General features: G+C 37.5%; 1 protein-coding gene across 1 annotated transcript in view; it reads right to left on the bottom strand.

The window, feature by feature from the left end:
* Positions 1-5666: 5666 nt before the first annotated feature.
* Positions 5667-23560, bottom strand: part of JMY (junction mediating and regulatory protein, p53 cofactor) — a 65055-nt gene continuing 47161 nt past the window's right edge. Inside the window, exons 7-11 of the mRNA XM_062599120.1 lie at positions 21988-22074; positions 19386-19481; positions 17520-18072; positions 14585-14895; positions 5667-11182 (exon numbers count right to left, since the gene is read on the bottom strand). Of these exons, the coding sequence (XP_062455104.1) occupies positions 14588-14895; positions 17520-18072; positions 19386-19481; positions 21988-22074 (1044 nt within the window). The 3' untranslated portion in view covers positions 5667-11182; positions 14585-14587. The remainder of the gene's footprint in view (positions 11183-14584; positions 14896-17519; positions 18073-19385; positions 19482-21987; positions 22075-23560) is intronic.

Here is a 23560-nt window from a genome sequence, read left to right as displayed (position 1 = left end):
AGGGAAGAAACAGGTGATTTTTCTGCTAAATGAAAGGCATTATATGCCAGGCAGCAAAAATTCTGGTCAAGCCAGAGAATGTCAGTGAATATCTAGGAGAGGAGACGAATACGTTGCAAAGGAATTAAAGAAAAATTTGGAAATTTTGCTGAGAACCTGAAAGATTAGAGCAAATCTCTGCACAGCAGGTACAACGTGTCTGAATCAGATTGGGAAATCTAGCTACAAGACTTCCAGCCTGGACATGCAGGATAGGTAAGCAGCAAGCTGTGCTGTAGGTCCTAAGTCTTTCCAGGAAACTGAGAAAAAAAATGCCAAACTGCAATAATGAAGCTGTAGCAAGGACCTCTGTATCTAAAAATAGGATCCGGGAAAAAATCAAGGCATGACAGACCACAGAGAAAGCCAGCCACAAGGATGAGCGATGAGGCACACCAGAGAACCTCAGTCCATCCAAATGTAGGCAATCACTTCAGTAAACCTGGTGCAAAGGAGGACTTACTTGTAGGACAAAATGACAATGTGTTAAACTTCAATAGAGGCTCGGGACGTGCTAGCTGGCTCTGGAATTTGCCATGATATTTTAAAAATCACTCTTGAGGTGTAGCAACCAAGGGGAGCCACTGTCTGAGGAATTTGGAAGCTGACTTCCAGAACAGCCGTAAGTATAGCCCGGGCTTATTTTAGACAAAAACTGGTGTGTATCTAATCTACTTGGAAAATAAATAATTGGCAGTAATGGCAAATAGCAGTGTTTCAGAGGCTCACGCCCTCATTTACTTAAGGGTCCTGGCAAATAACAGGTGAAGAAATTATTTTAATTTGCAGCATGTCAGTATATTTACAAGGCTTTTTTTGAGAAATCACAAGACTTGCTAGTGCAACCACATGCTGAACGGATAATGGAAAAAATCTTAAGAGTACTCTTGGGATTCAGCTAGTTTCTTCCCATTGGATCAGTCCAAAGGGAGCAGGCTCTGAAGTTTGCGTTGGTTTAATGCTTTAACCAAGTTAGTAGAGTCACTACTAAATGCTTCACTAATCGAAAGAATCTTTCATATCTGAGTGAGTGAGTAGCCACTAAACAAATTCAGCAATTTCTTGTATCATCTGGCCCTTATTAGGCAGAAAGAAGGTAGATTTGTTGGTCAGCTGATGGTTGGGAGCAGAACCCAGCTTTAGCCCAAACAGCAAATAGTGTTTTGACAGATGCTGGTTACAGAATTCCTGTTTAGAGAATGGGTTCTTACTGCAAATTGAAAGGAAAAGCTGAAGTGTAAGTAAGTAGTTTTTGGGTTCTGTGGTAAAATGAAAAGAAAGAATTATAAATTTGGGCCTGTAACTGCTGTAATTATATATGTATGTTAGTTTGTGTAGAAAGCTTAGCAAAGCATGCCATGGCATGCAAACTGCAGCAGCTTTTCAGGGGAAAACCCTAAAATGTATATTACCCAAGTAGACACATTTTCAGAAAAGTGCATTTCCTGAACAGAAATTTGGTCTATAAAGCATTTTTAATTAATTGTACCTTTAACTGAAGAAATGTAGCAGCCTGCATTCCACCGGTCTGTCCTTTCCCTGAACTGATTAACTTACAGTATATAGGTGCTGCGTAGCAGTCTGTTATGGTGCTTTGCTCAGTCCACTGTTCTGGCCACGAGCACCTGCAGCAGTGACTGACTGCGCAGAGCTCTCACAGGAGCTTTAACCCAACAGGGTCTATCACAGACTGACCCCTTCAGGGCTGCTCAATTTAAAGAAAAGAGTTGGGGCGGGGGAGCAGCATATAGAAGGCTGTGGCAGGGAGAATGGAAATAATTTGTTCATGCAGTGGTAACAGGCAGGATGAGCTGTGATGAGCTCGTGTTTCAGTTATCTATTAAGGAAGAAAAAAACAGAATGGATCATTTAGAGAGGCTGTGCTCTTCCATCAGGATAGTCTTCAGGAACTGCTATAGGAATGATGCAAGTATATGTATGTGCTCCTGCGACAAAGAGCTATGCTATGTGTTGGGTCCCTCTCCCCCCCCCCCCCCCCCCTTTCACCGAGCTGGCAGCAGAAACCAAGTGATCAGCAGTGTTCAATGGTTTCTTTGTCCAATTGTTTTTGCAGGTCACAGTCAGTTTACTCACAACAAGTAAGTTGGGGAGCAGGGAAGACTTTTACATGATGCTTCGTATAAATCTGATGCATAAAAAACAGCTGTTGTGTTGTTTAAAATTGTGCAGTTAACATGCATGGCAATTAGAGCATGCATTGATAACTTTGTAAGGTAAGAGCTGAGTTACATTTCTACAAAAATTTAGTGGGATTACAATAAAATCTGTAATGAGGAAAAAAATGTATAGCTAATATAACGCTTTGTATGAATTGCATGATTCTTATTTTTTCCTCATTCCTATGACTTTTAGAAAATAGTATGCAGAGGGAGTGTGATACAAATTAGAGCAGAAGTTTAAGCATGATGTAGACCCTAAGCTACATTTTAAAGAAAGACTGTGAATGTCCTCGACCTTATATAAGCAGCATAGGGCATAGTGAAATGTTTCAGAGAAGTCAAGTCTACTGTCTTTAGTGATGAGGAGAAAGAGTGAAAAGAAGATATAAAGGTAACGAACCAACTATCGCGTTCACAAGCCTCTCCTGCAAACATATCCCCCACACACATAACAGGAATGAAGGCAAATGCAGGGAATAGCCTGGAAGGTAAAGTCTGAATTATTTTTAGCTACAGGTGTTGTTGGTTAATGTGAAGAGCGCGAGCCCCAGTGCTAATGCAGACAGACAGCAGCTGCAGTGGCACAGGTAAGAACCTGTGCACGATTTTAGCCACTGGTCCCTCCTGTTCCAAGCTGAGGCAGGGTGCCAAGGGAGATACACTGTCTTTCATTAAGCCTATGAAAGTCTAGACAGAAAACATGACACTGGCGTAGCTCTGCATACAGGAGAGAGAAAGTGACACAACTGAGTGAGAGTAAAGGGAAAGGACAGGAAGGCATCTCAGTAGTAATAAGACAGGTCTACAGTTTTGCAGGACAGAAGATTGGCCAGAAGCTTGCAGCATTTGTGAACAAGACAGGTTATGTTGCAATGCTGGTATAACTGACTGGTAAAACCTTTGAAACAATGGTCTTCTGCTATAGTGCAGTTTGTATCAGCAAAAAGTGATGTTTCTAACAGGTAAATTAGGTATGTATGTATGTATGTCCCTCATCCCTGAAAGATACAGACATGGTATTAGAGCTGGTGACATACGCGCAGGCCTTGCCGTCAGTGGTGAAACACTGCTGGTTGGTTGGTTCAGAGCTACCCTAGAAGTCCAGGATGCTTGTGAGCTTCCCTCCACTCTAGAAAGAGTAACACTTGCAAAATGGGTTTCTGTCTGTGATGGGAAGCAGTGGTGAGAACTGCTGAGAAAAAGAGCAGTTCATACATTTTGACAGCAGAGATTTGACAAACTCACTTCCGCTTTTTAGTTCTCTCCCTTCCCCACACCCCCTCTGCCGAGTATTAACTGGTGTAAAAGAAATTAAGCCTAAATATGCCAATGATTTCTGTGAGAAAGAAATGTTGTTTTATTTCTCTAAGTTTGAGGACGGGGGCCCAATGAGGATTTATTTACAATGATGTACCTTTCCTTTACATCTGACATGTAACTAACAAAAATAATAAATCGTGGTTCTACCCATCTCCCATCTTCTGTGTGTTGTACAAACAGTTAGGTCTTCTGCGTAACTAACTTCTGCCTTCTAAATGTGTTTAATGCATGCATTGGAAATGAAAGTTAATGAATAAATAAATATCCTTCCAAGCTGTTAAGAAAGAATACTCACAAAGGTAAGTCAGGAAATGCAGCTCCTAGCTCCTCAAGCCAGTGCCAAAGCCGGCACCAGCTGATGGCAACAAACATTCTTATGGGCAAGTGTTCTCTGCAGAGCAGCAGGTATGGAGACACGCACCACACCAAGAGTGATCACACACTGCTGAGTGCACAGTGAAAGCATTTAGGAACTGCCCCTGGTTGCAAATATAACCCTGATCTTTCACGAAAGAAGTCACAGTAATGATGATCAGCTTGCTAATTTCAGGCACTTCACACATTTCATACTGGTTCTAGCTCAATCCAAAACCAATAGCCTATGCCACTATCATCTGAACTGAAAAAACATACTAGAAAAACTGTATACTATTTTCTCGTAAGACATTTTGCAGTGTTCAATTGTACTAGAAATACAACCGCTTTCACTTTGGTTTTAAAAATATGGTGGCTTCTTCCCGTTTTCTCAGGATTATATGCGCAAAGTAGTATCTGTTAAGACATCTCCCATAAATACACATTTTATTTTTTTCTCGTATTAATGTATCATCTGTGCTTAGAATCTTGCCTACATTGACTTACCTGCAATATAGTTCCTGTACCAGAAACACAGGAGTGAAAGGAAAAAGATGCACAATACAAACATATTCCCACACACCATGAATATTTTTAATAAGGTCTACGTTTAGATTAGTAATAGCACAAAATGAATATATAGATAAGTAAAATGACAAATGTAGTCTGGGAAATGATCAGCTGTATATTTTTGGTTTCTTTTCTCCAGGAAAAAAAAGCAAAACTTTTCAAAACAAAAAGTTATTGTATAAATACAGTGTTACAGAGGTACACAGCATGATGGCTGTGTTTAGGCTGTCACAATTCTTACCGTGGAAAGTATTAAAGACTTTTAAAGGTGCTGTCCATAAATTGCACCAGAAATCTGTCAGACAGAAAGGCTTTGGGGTATTGTTTTCATCAGAGTTTCACAAAACGTAAGGGGCAAGAGACTGACATTTGAACACACACACACGCACACACACACGCACACACACACGCACCCTTCATACTCACTTTGGCATCATAGAAGCCCCACCTAGAATGGCATCTGCTGTACTCGAAACCAGAAAAGATGTTCATAGACAAAACAATTGCAATTATGCAGTAAACTTCAAAATGCACATTTAACAGAAAACCTAAACTGAGGTTGCATAGGCAACATATTTTTCAAACCTTTTAAAATAAGAGTTCTTTATATGTAATTGAGTTTGCTTCCAAATGATTGTATTGTACATATATAGGAAAAAAACTGGAGAAGTCAGATGTTTTAGTCTTTTACATTATCATTGTTACTGATCTTTTTAAATTGAGTGAGTGCATTTGGAGGCTTGTTCTTTCTTCATGTTATAGTACTGGCACTTGTCAGCCTGAAAAAGGTAAGAGTTAAGGGGTCTAGGCACTCAGTATTTCTTCTTTTCACGAGAAAAGAGTAAAAAGACAGTCAAAAGAGTTTTCATGTTTTTATAGAAACATCTGGAAAATGTTTTTGATCTGTATTTAAGCTCAACCATCCTGCATCCTTTAAAAGCAAGATTCTTTTATAAAAATCTCATCCTTTCATGTGACTTAATTTACAAAGATGTTACCTAATTATAATTATTTTTATGGTGCAGCACAGCTTAGGCACAACCATCTGCCATAAAGCAATGACCGAGTTAGGCAGCCTGAGGAGTTAAAAGAATGATAATAATGGAAACTTAAATGAATGATATGAAATTTTCTGTGGGACCCAAACTGTACTAAATTTTTCTTTTTAAAGGCAGGTATGCATTTGAGTTTAAAACAAGACAGTGATCAAATAAATATCCTTTAATAAAGAAAAAAGGAATCATATTTAAGCACCAAAACTGTGAGTATGATGTTACATCGCATGTACAAGAAGGTGAGTTCAGTACTTAGTGTACAGGTTTAAACTTGAGTCATGATAGTAAAAAACATGAAATACACAGCAAGAAACTTGCATTGCAGAAAAGCTGCACTAAATAAAAAAGAGCAAAAGGCAAACAAGTCAAAACTTTGTAGTTTTTAGGTATTACTAGAAATGCTTGCTTAGGTTTTTTTAACCTTATTTTAAACACGCTTTTTGCTTAACACTTTAGAACATTGAGCATTATTAGGTATAGTAAATTTGCAGAGTCATTTACAATAAAATATGCATTTAATAGGTCCTTTGAATATAATGATGTGAAAGAACTTTCTTAAAGCCAAGCACAGTGTGCTCGTGTTTGATTCTACCTACAGTATTGCACAAAGCTAGTGAATGGCAAATCAGCCTTCCTTTGATTATTTCTCTTTCATTCAACAGGCTTAAAAAAATGCAGTTAGTTTCAGTAACCTTCACTGCCTTCACTCATGTAAGACAATCTGCAGCCATCTGCATTTCTTGAGCTTTCATCTTATGATGATGTTATTTGTAAATACGTGAAACCCAAAACATATAGAGCAACCACAGTAACATGTTGGGAGATGCTAAGTGAGTGTCCCTCGTTCCCAACGCCTATTTGCCAATTCAGAAATCAAAAAAATTTCCTAAAGGAATCTTAAAAATCAAGCTAGTCTAAGGCAAATAAGTCACTGAACTGGTGACAGTCTCTTGAATAAAAGTGTCTGCCCTTTACTCACTAGAACAGCAATCATTTCCCCCCCCCCCCCCAAATGGGCACACTACTAGTTAGTAGCCTTAGATATCAGCTTTAAATAATAGTCTACATTGATATTACACTCAACAGAGTAAAATTCATTGCTTGGTCATTTTCCATATTAGAGGTACCTCAGAGCATTCACATTTGAGAATGGAAAGATGACCTTTTCTGTCAAATTCTGAAGCTCAAGGCCACAGAATAGAGAAGACCTGAATCACAATACAAATACATATATGTCAGGTTGCAAATTCACCATGGTCAGAGCTGGGAGTTTTGGATTAAGAGTCAAACTGAGTGGGAAGTGCAAAGAAATGTATATACAACAACAGCCCCTCCCAAAATACACGGGCATGCCCACCCACCTTTGCCCTTCCTAAAAATTCTAATTTTAAGTACAGGTATTAGGCAGCAATTAAATATAAATTCATTTTGTAGGAAAAAAATTAAGTTACAGTATATTTATAGGTTAAAAACAGCCATCGCTGTACTTTTTACAGCACTGATAGCAATATGTCAATGTGCTTACTACACTGAAGAGCAATTTGCAATCAAGTTTACAATGTGCTACTGTGTCACCTCCAGTAGCAGTCAAATCATGCAACATATTCTCCCAGTAAGGTGCTTCTATTTACGCCTTCTCTTTGTAATAATCTTTGCTTGTTCTTAACATTATTTCTCTAGCACTAACCATAACAATATATTGTTCATGCTTATGGAATCATTACCGGAAATACAGGTAAGCTAATTACATAAGCATTACAATGAAAATAATATCTGCTTACACATGTGAGTAATCTTGAGTTACAATTACACTCTTGAAATTCAGTGCAACAAACAGAATTAAGGATTACATTAACCAGTAAAGTTCTCTGCTTCTCTTCTCATGACGTTGCATCTTCAGTAACAGTCATTACTTTAATATTAGACTTTAAAGAATATAGTGCTCATAGCCAAAATGATTCTTTACAAATAATGTAGTAGAGTATGCTGAATTCTACCCCTGATGCAGCCACAAAGAATACAACATATGATCATACTAATTTATTTTTACAGATATCTGGTGTAGAATGCAGGCTGTCAGATATTTTTTTAAACTTGAAAGGGATGTTTAAGAAAAATAAAGCTTTTCCCCTAAAAAGGCAGCTTTACTAAAATATGAAAACACAGTAAGAAAGTGAACAAAATAAGAATACTGGTTATTTTAAGGGATCTGGGCCCTCTGTGAAGGAAAAAATGAAATTTACGTTGATACAAATTCCATTTCTGATCAAAAAGTTATTGTTGTTTACCTTACATTTTAGTTATTTTAGTAGAAATTTAGTATTTCATTTCTTGTTCCCACTCATGAAAGATTTTCAGTTCTCAAATACGCACTTGCAGAACAACCATTATACATCCTAACTCTTCACCTCACTGGATTTGTTATACTAAACTAGAAGAGTTTTGGTTTGAACAGAGAAAGCAAGTTTGTAGGCATGGGAAGATCCTGAAAGCTGGCGAGTTACTTAAGAGAAATGACTAGCAACAGAGCAGCGCACCCCAACAATGAAGTCCAGCCACCAACGGCAAATACCAGAAATCTGTATGCTTTTCCATGGAGGCTCTTTCCTTGCATGTATTTAAGAATAAATGTCCGTTCCCTGAAGATGCTTACTATGATTTCTCAAGCACTTACATATTTATCAGAGCTTTTCTCAGCTAGACAGGTGCCAAACTCAATGCAGGATTGTCGCAATTTAAGATTCTTGTGAATATGCTTAGACTTTTCCCATTAGCTGCTCCAGCTGCCCCACTACAAATCTTCACACCACTAAGATGGATGGGAACAGTTTTATGCATCAGCCTGTATATTACATATGCACAATTTTTATACTTAAGTGGAGAATTATGTGAAATCGTGACATCTAGCGACTCACGGAAGATTAAAATTTCAATTTTGTTTTTTTTTTTCCACATACTGTGAAAAAATATTTACTTTCCACATTGAAAATGGCAACTGGAACTGATATAAACCACTACACTCGGCATAACTAATTTTTGAGTACGCATAAAATACATGTTCCTATGAGAAATCCATTTCTATAAACTAAGCTATTATAGGAATCCTTAGATTTTAGCTAGGTATAAAACATACCAAGAACAGTTATTTTTTGAAATCATGCACACATTTTCAAGGCAAAGTTGACAGACCACATGGCAAATCAGTCTGAAAACCCTGCAGTACAGCACAGCATGGAGCTACTTGGATACATCGCAACAGTGATAAACTGGGGACACAAGCATTGTGCAAGACGACCATTACACCTATATGTTAAATCATACTACTTTCCCTTGACTTGGAATTTTGCCAGTGTCCCATATGCATACAATAAGGAATAAAAATGCAGGCTAGGAAACAGGAGAAGATGGACATAGACGTTGCCCAATCAATACTACAAATTTAACACTAAGTTGCACATGAACTGTATCATCTGAATTACCATCCAAAATCATAGATCTGCTTTGTGTTATGGCCATAAGTTCATTCAGTTTTAAAGAGTGGAGTGACTGGAAATACAGAAAATGGAAATGTAGAGAAAAAAAAAAATACACCACCACCTTCAGTACAGGCTATGTGAAATGATTATGAAAAATTTTGAAAAGTACTCTAATAATTGCTGCCCAAATACAGCATCAGGCAACTCACAACCAGATCATGCAACTCTGGGTTTGCAGAAACAGATCTGGGGGGGCGCGGGCAGTGTCTGGTATTTGCAGGTTCTTGGAAAGCCTGGGAACACTCAAGTGTTTCACAGAGCTGGTCTTGTCATGAGAGAGGAACACAGACCTGACACGTAATTCACAAAGCAGAACTGATACAACTCTGAAATAATGCTGCTCACAGGTGCTTAGAAAATGAGTGTTCATTAACTTTAAAAATAAGGCAACAAGGTTGAGAGAATGCCTGTCAATAGCGAGGGTGAAGTGACATCCTTTTGGGATGTTTGACAGAACTTTAATTTCAGGACAGCCACAGCAAAACAGCTGAACGGTCCAAGATCTGAGGTTCCTTTAGGCTATATAACCTATTGCTAAGGTAAGTACTCCTGTTCCTATTTTAAAAAATAAATGGCAAGACATGAAATCTCCTGTTATAAACATTAGCACTGTATGTATTCCATTATATGACAGCAGCAATACATAACTCCACTTAATGAAAAAACAAAAACCAAAACCACCACATCGTAATTTGTCTTTCACAAAAGGAACAGTGAAGAACATATCCTATAAAGGAAAGGGATGGTATTTTTCTCAAACACAGTGAATGTCATGCTATTAAAAATAAAATGCTAGTGAAAATTTAGTTTACTTAAAATCGTAATAGAGGGTGACTTTCTAGATGGTACAAGACTACTTGTATCTCTGTACTGATGTAACTCTCAGAATTGTAATATCGTAAGAGTAGCTGCCTGCAGCCATTAGTCATGAGATTTACGGTTATTTCGAAGCATACACTGCAGAGGAAGTTCCAACTCTCCTTCTTAACAAAGTTCAAGATCAAAAGGGAACTTGTTTTTCAGCCTACAGGCTTTTGGGTATGAAAAAGAAATACTTGTGGCCACTATAGGGGATAATAAAAACCAAGACAAGAAGCGTAATTTTCATAACTGAAGTATCAGTATGTTTAAGTGCTTTGATCTTTTCTAAAGAAGGCTACTTACACTAATCAAACAAAAGCCATTTCTAACCAAGAGAGAAAAATAATTTTAAGTATGAAATTATAAAATATTGCTTCTTATAACAAATGATTACGATATAATTAACTTGGTTCAGCATAGCTAAATATTATTTTAAAAAAGCAAGAAAATGTCTACTTTAAAAAACTGTAAGACTACATACGTCCTTCAAAAAGGAGCCGCAGTACGCCTTGCTAGTGTACCATGCTGGAAACACACACACTCTGGAATATGTACTGAATACAAACTCTTAATTCTCATTATGCTGTAGTCACTTGTTATTTTTCACACTGACATACTCTTCTTCACACTAAGGAAAAAAAAAAAACTTAGTTGCACAATACTGAATTTCAGCTACTGTAGTGCAACTGTCCTGGTAAATTAGGAATTCTGCTCTTTTCTGTAATATCACACTGCTACATAGCAAGCTTTGCTGCAAGGAGCTCTTTAGTCAGTTTTCAAGCAGATGATACATTCAGTGCAGGTGCAGAGAAGGGTAGGTTTTACAGCTGTTTTGATGTTTAACCGGATCCCAAAGTTATTCTAACAACAAGTTTTCTCCCCACTCAAAAAAATCCTCTTCTCACACTTAACTGGCCACACATTAGTCACACAAATATTAAAAGTGCTTAAGAATCAGGTTAGCATCTGGAAGATCTTTTCTTCTTAATTATATAAAACGCACATCTAAACTTAGCTTGCTGTCCAACCCAGAATTTTTTAAATAAATTAAAGAAAAAAAAAAGTGACCTGAAAAAAAAAATCAACATTTCAGGTTTCCCCCCCCCACACATACTGAATTGTTTGCCAAAGAAAGCCTATTTCTTTGCCAAAGAAAGCCTACTGTGGAATTGATGGTCAAAACTGCTGGCTCTGAATTTTCAGAAATGAAGAGGAAAAGTAATCTTCCACTGGGGTTTCTTTTCTCACTTCAGTGGCTGTGAATCACCTGTTTAAAAAAACAAAACAAAACAAAAAAAAGGAACTGCTGAAGAGCTAAACAGCTGAACAAATCCCCTCTGTTCAATGCATCAGGCAATTCCAAGCATGCGATACTGAGCAGTCTCTCTAACAGCCTTGATTCTCTCTTTGCTCCCAGACTAAGGACACTAACTCAGGGGCCAGGACACACAGCGTACGACCGGGGCTGCCTCTGCCTCACGGAGGTGTTGGCAGTGAACACAGAGCAGAGCTCGAAGAGGCCTCAAATACTGCATTAGAAGACTGTGGAGAACGACAGGTCTTTTCTTCACCCAGCTACTTTGTCCACTACTCTCAGGACCCCAGCACTCACACTACCTGCAGTGCTCAAAATGCACCGCGGGCGTTTGGGGGTGCCACCACTACATATATGCACACAGAAGGGCTCAGGCTGCTTTTGATAACCCATAAGTGCCTGTTTTCTCACACAGAGCTACTACATCTTTATACTGCTTGTTCAGCTAGAACTTCAAATACACAAAACGCCTCAGTATTTTTTACGTGGTTTAGTGCAACTGTAAGGAAGAAACTGCTCCTAAAAAAGGCAGTCATGTAACTTTATGTAGAAATTAACTCACAAAACAGGTATACAAGAGAGAACTAGACTGCCTGTAGCAATCAGTTACTATGTCTTCAAACCTCAATAATTAAAGAAAACAGCCTATTAGTCCTGCATTGTTAGTATTCTCCTTTTCCATTGCTGCATATACTTCAAGACACTTTTCTGCATTTGATAAACATACATCATTATATCGGATTTAACTTTCCTTCTTAAGGTAAATTAATTGCATTACATTTAGCCCATAAGGATGAATATGTATTAAACTATGCAATGTATGGGCCCACATAATTTGTTTAACTGTTTTCAACCTAAAATCTCTATGCAACTGTGTGCAGAGTGTACAGTTTAAAAATCAACAGATCAATCTTTTTAATAAAGCATGGTATTAAACTACTAACTTTACAGAAGAAAACTGTTCTGCCATTTCTACAACAGATTTTATTAGATTTTATTCTTGTGTAATGAATTCTGGGTAATCATTTCATATGTTCAAGCAAGCACATTCATCTACGTAAAAAGTATTTATTTAGCTGAATTTCACTAAGACTATATTTCAGTCTCTCTGTTCCTAAAATCAGATTATTTCATGCACTTCCACTGCATGGGCAAGCTTTTATTTTCTGACTCGTTAGCTTGCATATACATCTGGTTTTTAATCATCTGTACTATCTGTTAAATAATCTGATCTATGTTATTTTCCTAATAAGATATATTGTTAGTGAGAGAAAGCAAGCCCCAGATGTGTGAAAAATCTCCAAGGAGCATACTCAGACCTCAGCATTTGGCAGGACTGCATCTTAAAGGGGGAAAGCGTCATAACTGTGGACTGGTAGAACAGCTTACATCCAACATAGTATGTCTTGAAAAGGAGACAGCAATTGGTGCACTAAAGGTACGTCATAGCAGTGACTTTCAACCTGCACTCTGACTTCCTTCTAAAGGGCTGCGAAAGGTAAAAAACCCATATGCACGTATATTGTCCAGCAATAAATACATAAGACTTCTAAAAGAGAAGGTACTTCCAATGGAGAATGTTTAGCAGTTCACCAATTAGGGTAAAATGATTCATACTACTCTTAGATATATTCCTTCCATTCTTATGTCTCATAGTATTAAAAAAAGTATTCTTATTAAAAATGTAAATAGATCCCAAAGAATGAGCTAGGCCTATTAAAACCACAAAGTTAAATCACTAAGTTTAAATTTGGTCAATTAATTATGAAATTAAAAGAGAATAAATGCACTGAGAAAGTCAAGTCAGTTCCAACTTATGTTTTCTCTTATTTTAGCTATGACTTAATTGCTCAATGGCTGTGGCAGTAGGAGTTTTCAGGATGCAAATAAAATAAGTCAGAGTAGTCAGTGGCTACAGGCAGATCCAAGTAGAACTGCTTCCGCTGTGAGTTTCAGTGAGAGTTGAGTACAACTCCACTCTTGGATTTCCATGTCCAAAACCAGCAGTACATTTGGTATAGAAGCAGCATGCTGTAATTAAACTGCACTGAGTTACTAGTGGTCAACGGCTACATCATGAGGAAATAAAGGCAACATTTTTTTCCTTATAAAAAACTTAGAATGTAGTATTTGAAAATAGCATACCAGTAGAACAGTTTGAAACACAGTATTTTGTAATCAGCATGATATACAGGAGATGACGGGGTAAGTCACCATCACTTTTTAAACTGCTGTAGCACTTTATCAATAGTCACTCCCCAGCTATGGTAATAACTAAGGTAGAATTGCCTCACTGTAAACATCGAAAAACATTATCTTCTTCCTACTGCTAGATATATTGAAAAGTTTATAAATATTTGTTTTCCATTCTTTTAAAATATTCTTTCATTTCTGAACAGGTTTTTAAATTCTTAATAGATTGTCATACGTATCTTTTCTCTAAATTTTTGATATTTGCAGAAAAGTTTACCGGAACCCTTTATTTACACTTAATTTCATCCATGTGCCAGTAGCAGAAAAGAACCACCATAGAGGAACAGTTGTAATCAAGAATCTCCTTGTACTATTAGTGCAGTTTTAATTACGAAAACTAATCTCTTGCCAATTTCTGTTTTGTTCTGAACTTATTAACTTAATCTGCTGAATTCTAGTATCTGTACTTTCAGGCACAGAAGTTTAATATAATGCAAGTTGGTGGAATTTGCATGAATAGCAGAAGTATAAATTGTACTTGTAAATCTACTGTTTATATTCTTGAAATTCCATGAAGTCAAAGTCTTCACAGATTCAAAAGCAAGCTATCAGCCAGCCACAAAGGGTAATAGCCAACAAGATTTCAGTGTGTACAGTGATCAAATCTAATCATCCTCAGTTTGGAGCTATTCAGTCTGAAGTGTTTAAACACACTATGTTTTTTACAATGCCAGAAGCAATCAGAAAATACCTGAAGTATAGGGTGTGCCCAAGAGTGATTGTGCTGCTTTGTTAGTTAAAAGCTTTTTAAAGCTTTTCTGTAAGCTGCAAACAGTCCCTTCAATTTACTAAATAAAATAGAGCTTTTTTACAGGAGCAGTTCTGTTAATATTCAGCAAAAGTATTCAAGCAAAAAAACCTCTAAGATGGTGCCTAAAAAAGTTTGTTTTTTGTTTTTTACTATAAACCTTAAATACCTTTAAAAAGTCTAAATTCGTATTTGAAACTAAGTTCATATTTGCACTTCTATCAGTTTGAAAGTCAAGGATAGTTTAGTTGCATTCATACTAAGTCTCCTAGAATGCATAACCTGAGGCTTAGCAGCTATTGTTATAGAAAAAGTGTTGAAGAAATAACTTTTTTAAAATTTAGGTTAATTACAGGTTAATTTTCCCAGTCTGTGCAAGGCAAACTCTCCTCTTCATCTTCTGATTCAGGTGATGCTTCCTTAATTCGTCGCAATGCTTCATGGATGCTCCTTGTCAGAGGGTCAGTATCAGGCAGAATTGTAAAAGGTTCTCTCAAAACATCTTTCTGCACTTTCTTCAGTTTCACCCCTTTCCTGATCTGTGCCAAGATGTTATTGCTATCATCTTCATCAGGAAAAGGAGGGAGACTTCTCTGCTCAACTTTTCTTAAGTGAAAGCTACCACGCTTCAAGGAAGCCAGTACTTCATCCATCGGAGAACTCACTGCAGTAAATCAAAAGACTTTCAGTATTATTTTTATTAAATTTATTCAGTCAGCATCTTCATTTATATTTCCTATAGAAGAAAAAGTAGCCACATGCAACTAATGCAACAGTTCCGTATCATGTAAAGGAGACTAGTATTTTCAATTTTATCATTCTGTAGCTGGATTTTGACTTTAGCCTCCAAACTTATCTTCCTCATTACCAGGTCAAAACGGATTATACAAACAAATACAATTTCTGAAACCAAGTGACCTCACTACATATAAGTATGTAGTAAAACCTTGAACTTCCCTCTTTGCAGTCAGGAGAATCAAAATGGCTACAATGAACAAAACTCTTAAAATACATAGAATCAGAGAAGGGTAAGGTTGGAAGGGACCCCTGGAGATCATCTAGTCCAACCCTCAGCACAGCCCGTAGGGGGACTGAACCCGCGACCTTGGCACGAGTAGCGCCACGCTCTAACCAACTGAGCTGAACCTGCCCCCTTCTTACATTCTATACCCTGACATCAAAACTCAGGTCACGAGCACGTATCCTAAGCACTGGACTCTGCAGCCACCGAAGCGCAAGCACAGAGGAGAACCCACACTCTCACCGCTTGCATTTTGTAGCTGATTTTACCTAACTGTAGGACTACTACTCTACACCAGTGAGGGAAGCAGCAGTACAGTCAACTCTAACAACATACAATTTTCTGCTCCTCCACTTCCAACATGGAGCTTTTGATTCAGGTACGTATGAGCACGTAGTCACAGTATGCTCATATAAATACTCTTCCCTCATAATTATTGAAAGCAGAGAAGTAACGGTTATTTCACCACCAGTTCTTCCTTTACCACCAACCTGAAACTAGTCCTCTGCAGAAATAAAACGAGGCTTTAGCTCTTTGAAGAGCGGGAAATAGGCAAGATATCTATGTCTGAGAATGTGGTATAATACTCATGGTACAACCTTGAAAACTAGCTAGCACAAGACAGCACACACCCAATGCAACATATCAATTAATAGATGAATATCCATCTCCAGTTCTTCTATGTTGTAGAATACATTTTTAAAACTCTTTGCATTTATGAGTAGACTTCATCCATCTGACTAAAGGCACTGACAAGAACAGACAAGACAAAGACTGAAAGTAAAAGAAAAAAGGATAGTAAGTTTGAAGGGAAAAAGACAGATCTTAATAAAACACTCATCTGTCAAGTAAAAGAGAAATTTCTGAAGAGGTTTGGAACATTAGGCTAAAGCTTAGGGAACAGAGCAGCAGGTAGAGAGCAGGTGCAGATAGTAACAATACTCTCAAGAGGGAGGATGTAATTTGATTTTGTATTTGTCACACATATCAAGTTATCCACACAATACAGTTTTATATATAATTGATAGATAAAATGGGTCAAAGCTGAACTAGTGGAAAAATAGTATCAGAAAAATAAACAGACCACAGGAAAAGAAAAATGGAGCCCTGCAGCACCAAAATTAATAATGGATTTAAAACACTACATCTGCAACCTGCACGGCTCTGAAGAACCTAACAGTTCTGTTACTATTCAGTTGCTTCAAGGTATTTCAGGGGATTAAGAATTCTAGAGGAAACATACTTGTTTGTCTGGTAAGACAAAAACATTCCTAATTTTGATTTTTATCTGGATGAGTGAAAATGTCAACCTTTTCCTACAGTTTTAACTGATCAAGATGTCTGGAATTTTTAATAAAAAAATTTACGATTATTCCGATCATATTACACTAATGTGAATCAAGGCCCTCTCAAAGCACTTTTTCTCAGCAACTTTCAGTGAAGCAGCGCAGCTGAGTGCTTTCAAAAATCCCATCACTGATTTTCAAATTGAAAACTTAGCTCTAATATAGCATTTTTCATCTAAAAGTCAATATTACGATGTTCAAACATGTATATCGTTCTCCCTATTTTATACAGGAGAAGAATAAACAGATGGTTAAAAATAATTAGCACAGAACCACATAATAAGTTTTTAACAGATTTCCCAACTTGGCCTTGCGCTCTATCCACTCACCTCAGTTTCCCATTAACTTTTTGATCTTTCAACTCTTTATTAACATGTTTTGCTGAATGATTAAAGATCTAATTCTTAATTGTTGTTAAATGTAAATATTGTCACTCAGCTCTTGGGGAACTTGAGGATTTGTGGATTTTTGGACAAAAATTTGAAGACATCCTGAAGAAAGCATTCTAAAGGTTCCCCATGTTCCAAGACAGGCATTCATTTTTACTAGGTCATAAATTACGTTAAATTCTGTTACTGAAAAACAATGAATCCTCAGAGGAAGCGCATCATACTTGCTGCTAACTGCAAACAAGACAGAAAAAGACTCTTTGAGTCAGTGCGTAGCTCCCTCTTCTAGGCAGTATAACGTGGTCTAGCATATAATCCCTTTCATAAGCATTTCCTGCTTAACTCAACAAGTACACAGTGCACTGACACAGAGATCCTAACACTTCTTCAAGTTGTTAACAGTCTTCAGCTGAAAAGTATTTAACAATTTTTGCATTAATACTTCACACATCAGAGCATACACTTTCCTACATAGCAATTCAAAAGAGGAATTGGTACATTACAACTAAGTACACTGAAACAAAAACATTACCTCTCCTCCTCTGCAAACCCTCTAGATCACCTGTCTTCTTAAGCTTCTTCTTGGCACTGACTAGCTGACTACTGTCAAACAGATGTGCTGTTGGGACACTGGAAGAGTGCTGGACTCCCTTCTCCTCGCTCTGGCGTTTAACAACGTTATCGGTTTTCTCTAAGGATTTGGTAGCATCTTCCTTGGAAGGCAGAGGTGGGGGTGGAGGTGGGGGTGGAGGAGGCAAAGGAGGAGGAAGTGGTACTACAGTAAGAGTCTCTGGTTGAAGCTCATTATTAATGTGTGGAGAAGCACTAACATGAGGCAGTTCAGAGGTAACGCCATTGGGAGGTAACAAAATATCTTGAAGTTGTTCTAAGCTTCTGGATTCCTGCACTTGCAAAGGCTGAACTATGTTTTCCAGTTCCACCTCTTCACTCTTCTCTTGGGTTTGTATCGTTGCTGGTAAAGATTGAGGCTGATCTACACAGGATATTGAGCTGCCTGTACATTTTCTTCTTGCATGAGCCAGTCGTAGTCTGGTTGATTTAAGTATTACTTGCCCAGGGTACCGCTAAAGTGAAGCAGTTATTTACAATTAGATACGTACATGCAACACACTATTTTAGATACTAAGCAATTGTCATTAGGCTTTGCCTGTCTGACAAGCACAATTCATTTAAATATTTTCATTCATTTTGTTTTGAATGTAAAAGCAAAGCAAGAATATCCTCACTTTAACGCAAAAATTATTCATTTTTCTTAATTTTAATTCTTGGTTAAGCCTTAATATAGATCTGGTTGGTTTAGTTAGGGATATACATGGGTTAAAAATGAGATCCACTAAGAATCAGATTCTGTGTTTAAAATAGTGTTTTTCTGGAAACTATAATTCAAAATTCCCTCTTGCTTCCCTTTTCTAAAATTAGGCAATGGTTGTCTCTGCAACAAAGTCCTAAATAACCTGCTGATACACTGGTCTTTGATGTGAATCTTGCTACTAATAAGGTGTCTCTTGAAAATATCAAATATTTTGAGAATTTCCAATGTGTTTTTGATTTAGCTCCTAAATTTGCAGCCTGTCTTTTCAAACTAGTTTCACCCATAGCCATTTTTATGCAAAAGTAAAAGCTGTCTCTGAAAGTCAAGCCTAAACCGTTTTAAACATTGTGGCAAGCCCAAAGCAACAGAATTCATATCAACACAAACATATTCAAATATAAAGTAAGTTCATTAACAGGTATTGGTTGTAGTAAGTAATCTTGCTTTAATCTACAGAGGCTATGCAGTATAAAAGCTTTACAAAGAATATGGATTTAAATAGTATTTTGCTGAGCAATACCACTTTCCAGTGATCCAACCTCCCATACTAGTACTTTATTACATATTCAACATAAACAAAAATAGTCTTCACCAATCAGTACATTCTGTTGTCTTGCACTTTCATCCCTCCCATCCTTGCCTCCCTTTCTCTCCATCTTCTATTCCTTGTCTAAGGCTTAAGATCGTAATGGGGGGGCCAGGAACTGGCAAGTGTCTAAAGATCAGTGCGAGTGGGAGGGCATACCCCAAACGATAACGCTCTTTGTGCAAAATACCACTTGGATTACACTTCTGCTAGGGAAGTCCGCTAAACGCCTGGTCACAATGCATATACGTGACAGCAAACAGAAGTTTATCACGGCTTTGGGAGGGCAATGGCCACAGAACTTCACTGCCATCAATGCCATATTCTTTTGTAAGTTTTCTAAAGAACAGTTAATTACTCAATTACTCTGTATGCTCTATGCAGCAGTATTCAGTTACTCTGTATGCTCCTGGAACGCAGTGAAAATCTTCTCTTCAAAAGAAAATGGTGGAAAAGGAGAATAGCTCTTCTTCTGTTACCTGTTTAAATGTGCGAAGTCTGTCCAGTGTTTTCTGTCGCTCCTGACTAACCCAGGAACTCTTTCTTTCCTCTTCATCTTGCAGCTGATCTCTTTTCTGAAAAACATATATGGCAAATGTTGGACACTACATCCAGTGCTATGTTTAACATGAATTAAAGTAACTCTTTATCTGATTGCTAGGAACCACCTAACAATCTCTTTTCTAATAAACGTATTTCTGAACTTTGAAGCTTTGCTTTTGTTTTCCCCTTAGAAGAAAAATAGTAGCTATTATGCATTTTGTATTTTATAACCTTGAAGAAACATGAAACTCAATAAAGAAAGACTGAAAAACACTGAAACCTTTCACCTTGGAAGATGATAAATAACAGAAGAGATGACAGAGTATCAGCCTCAAAAGTATAAATTAAAATGGTATAAATTAGCCAGAGAGCAAACCAGTGTTCATTTTCTCTCATAACAGGAACAAAAGGATAATAATTGTAAGGCTGCACATTTAAAATAAGTAATATTAGTATTTTCACAGTGCAAGAAGCCACAGAACTCAGCGTCACAATTCTGAAGCTGATATTTAGCAAATTCTTTGAAGTAAATTATTATAATTAAGTTATAATAGTAAACTAGAGTTTTGTATTTAATGAACTTAATATGTCATTATTTAATCCAGCTTGATTTTCTGTAATCTTGTCTAAATAAAGGTTTGAAGTTCTTCCTCACAGCCAGTTTTGTTCCTCACAGTTGCATGGTTTTCTTGTCCAGGAATCTCACCTCAGTGAAAACACACATTTGAATCCACCTCCTTTTACTATTCATCCATTTTCATAAAACTTAAGCAAAATTACTACATCTTTGCAATGAAAGACTACTCTTCAGACAGGTTTATTGAAAGTGGACACTAGTTAACAAAAAGTTACTGGATTTGTAAATTCAGAAATTATCAACTGGGAAAGTAACAAAATGATAGAAGAGATGACTGTAAAGAAATTTTTCCAAGCAGAAACAGCAGCGTTAATTCTTACAAGTCTCATAACATTAAGCGTTACTATTGAAGGCTGATCTTGATCACTAACAGCTCAGATCACCTTTGTGAACTTTCATTCTCCTCTAGCCATCACAGAAGCAGTGCCTGCATACCATTTTCACAAGCCAGCGAGTTTCCTGGTATCCTTATAAAAGGCCCAGTTTCTGCACCTTCAAAGGGGGAAAGTATAGAGGCTTTAGGGAGAGGAAGAGGAGCGCATGGCTGAAAAAGGACAGAAAACAAAAAGGAGGCGAGGACAAGCAGCATGTGGTTAAAAAGAAAAACAATGAGGCTAAAAAGTTACAAGGGAAGCATAAAGAAAAGATTACAGCAAGAAGAAAAAAGAACAATTCTCCTACCAGCACACCTGAATGTTTCATATGCAATCAGGTTGAACTTTTCCTGAAACAAAGGCTTGAACTTGAGGGGTTTTTTTAAATGTAAGAATAGTGAATTTGCAATTCTTATCCGCTTTCAGGTTTGGACACCTTTGAGGTTATGTATTCATGAAAAATTTTGAAAACAATTAGCTGAAAACCTATTTTAAAATAATAGTAGAACTTTCAATCAATTTATTAATAGAAAAAGAGATTACAAATAGCATAATGTTCTTAATATAATTTGTCAAGCCCATGAGAAAAAAAAAAAGTAATGTCTGAGAAGAAAGAAAAAGATCCTCAGCATTGGCAAGTCTTATTCTTAAAAGTGATAAATGAACTGCAACCCATACAGCAAAGGCCTTTGCTTTATTGCTCCAAGTTCCTGAAAGGGTATGCCAATTCATGTCGTCTTTCACTAGTAGCCTTTTCGTAAATTAGATTATGCAGCTGACTCCCTGGACAAATATATCAATGTTAAAAATGTGCAAGAATGAAACGGAATCACCTTCAGTGATCTAATCGGAGCCTGAATTAAAAAGACTTGGATTTCAATGCATCTTTGACAAAGCCATCACTATTAAATATTGATACTATATCAGCTCCCGAGTCCTAGCCCAAAATTTGAATATTCTTTAAGATAAGTCTATTACGTACAACAGAATAGTTGGATTAACTAGCTCACTTTCTGTGATAAGACTGCTCAGAGACTCATGGAGCATGTGTTTGGAACTACATACTTTACACAACATGATTCAAATGACTTTTTTCTTTAAAAAGCAAGTGAAAGAAAAATAACGAATAATCTTAGCAATCTTATTATCACATGAAAATAAATATGTACGTTCTTTTTTTAAAAAAACTCATTTCAGCATATCTGATACTGTGTTCAGAGGTGTTCAGAATTATTTATATGCAAATGTGAATAAGCTCTGCATGCACCCCTAGCCTAACAGTAATCACTTAGACTAAGAACTTGCAATTAATGAACTGTTTTATTTGCTTAGGTTTGGTATCATCCTAACACAGCCATATACTTCCTCTCGCCAGCATAACCTGGTACAGAAGTCCATGGTCCAAAGGTCAAGGATGCACTTCATCTGTTTAAAACAGCAATCACGGAAAACTGCTAATGAAAATATAATGAGGAATACAAGCAATTAGCTAAAGGCTAACCTCACCAGCAGCACACTCAAACTTACTAGCTGCACAGTATGGTGCATTCTGTACTCCTCCTCGCTCTGGTGACGCTGATGGATCTTTTCATTATGCTTTGCAATACAGATCTCCTGCAGAGAAATAAAATGTTATCTATAAAACATATATTTCAAGTATCAGTTTGCAGTGTGAAATGTAATATTTAGCAAACCACACTAAGAATTAAAAAATATATATATTTTTGTAATTTTTTAATCTCAGACAACTTCTCAACCAGGCTATTTTAACTTATAAACACAACCATAAAATGTAAACAAAATCAAGACAAAAACCCAAACCTACTACTCTTAACTGCCAAAAGATTATATACAAGTAGCAGTGCTTGACAAGTCTGTTCTATGATATCAGTAGAGAAGTGGCAAGACATGATGATTTGTCAAATAGTTGGGAGATCATAAAATCTGTGTGTAGTTCCATGTATTAGTATACATGGATAATAGTAACTAACTCTCAAACACACTGTATTTCTGCTTATGCAGCTAGGAAGCTTCCCATTCAGAAGTGTCAATTCATCTTTTGCAGGTAAAACCAATCTGCAAGTACGAACATTGATGAAACTGTTATAATTTCATGCATGCACAAACAGGTTCCCTTATTATACAGAATTCACCTCTGAAATGTCACATTTAAGAGGAAGCACTTATTAAGTCGCCTGAGAGTAAGAACAACAAACTAAAAAGGAAACAGGACAAGTTACAACAGATGACAAGATGAGGCAGGACACAAACTTCAGGCAGATTATAAAGAAATCAGAACTGCACAAAGCATCAGCTACAAAGGAAAGGCACCTATAGGAACTCAGAGTAGCCCAGAGATGGACGGACCTGTGCACAGGTCCGTCCCGCAGGCCAGGAAGACAGACAGCACGGGGAACGAAACCAGGCCCGAACAAGGTCAGGCGCGTGGTTAAAGGGGAACGGAGGGGGCAGCGCCAGCCAACAGCGCGCAGCACGAGGGCGGCTGCGAGCGCGCCGCACCGAGGGGCTCGCTGGAGCGGGGCGGCTGCCCTGCGCACGTGCAGCACCGAGCTTCACCGCCCCACGGTCACGCGGGGGCCCGGGGGGGACCGCGGTGGCGCCAGAACCAGGCGGACGAGCTGGGGAGGGACCAAAAAGTGCAACATTAACTTCTACGGAACTGCAGAAAAAGCTGCATTCTCCTAAAAGCTGACTGAGGACACAAGGGGATTCCATAAAAGGTAGCCAGGGCCCCTGCATATCTGAGAAACACAACATCTTACATGTTTCTAAATAGTAAGAGCATCAGTTCTGCTACAGGTAATGCTCTGACAACAGTATAGCTGTTGCACAAAATTCTCTTCCCAACTTCAGAGGTAGATATATAGCTAAAGACTGTTGCTAGTGTTTTGTTTTGTTTTGTGTAGTGGGGTTAATACTGATGGAAAGAGTTCAATTGATACAACCGGAAATGTTAATCCATTAAATTTGTAACTGCAAAAGTACAAATTACCTAATCTCTACATTTCAAAAGCACAGCAATAACTTCAAAATGTTACAGAGATGCTGTAACATTTCTGAAATATTTTCTATTTAGCAT

The sequence above is a fragment of the Rhea pennata genome, chromosome Z, assembly GCF_028389875.1.
Source record: "Rhea pennata isolate bPtePen1 chromosome Z, bPtePen1.pri, whole genome shotgun sequence".
NCBI classification, from domain to species: Eukaryota; Metazoa; Chordata; class Aves; order Rheiformes; family Rheidae; genus Rhea; species Rhea pennata.
Note: the sequence above shows the minus strand (reverse complement) of the source record. Positions and strands in the feature narration are given on the sequence as shown.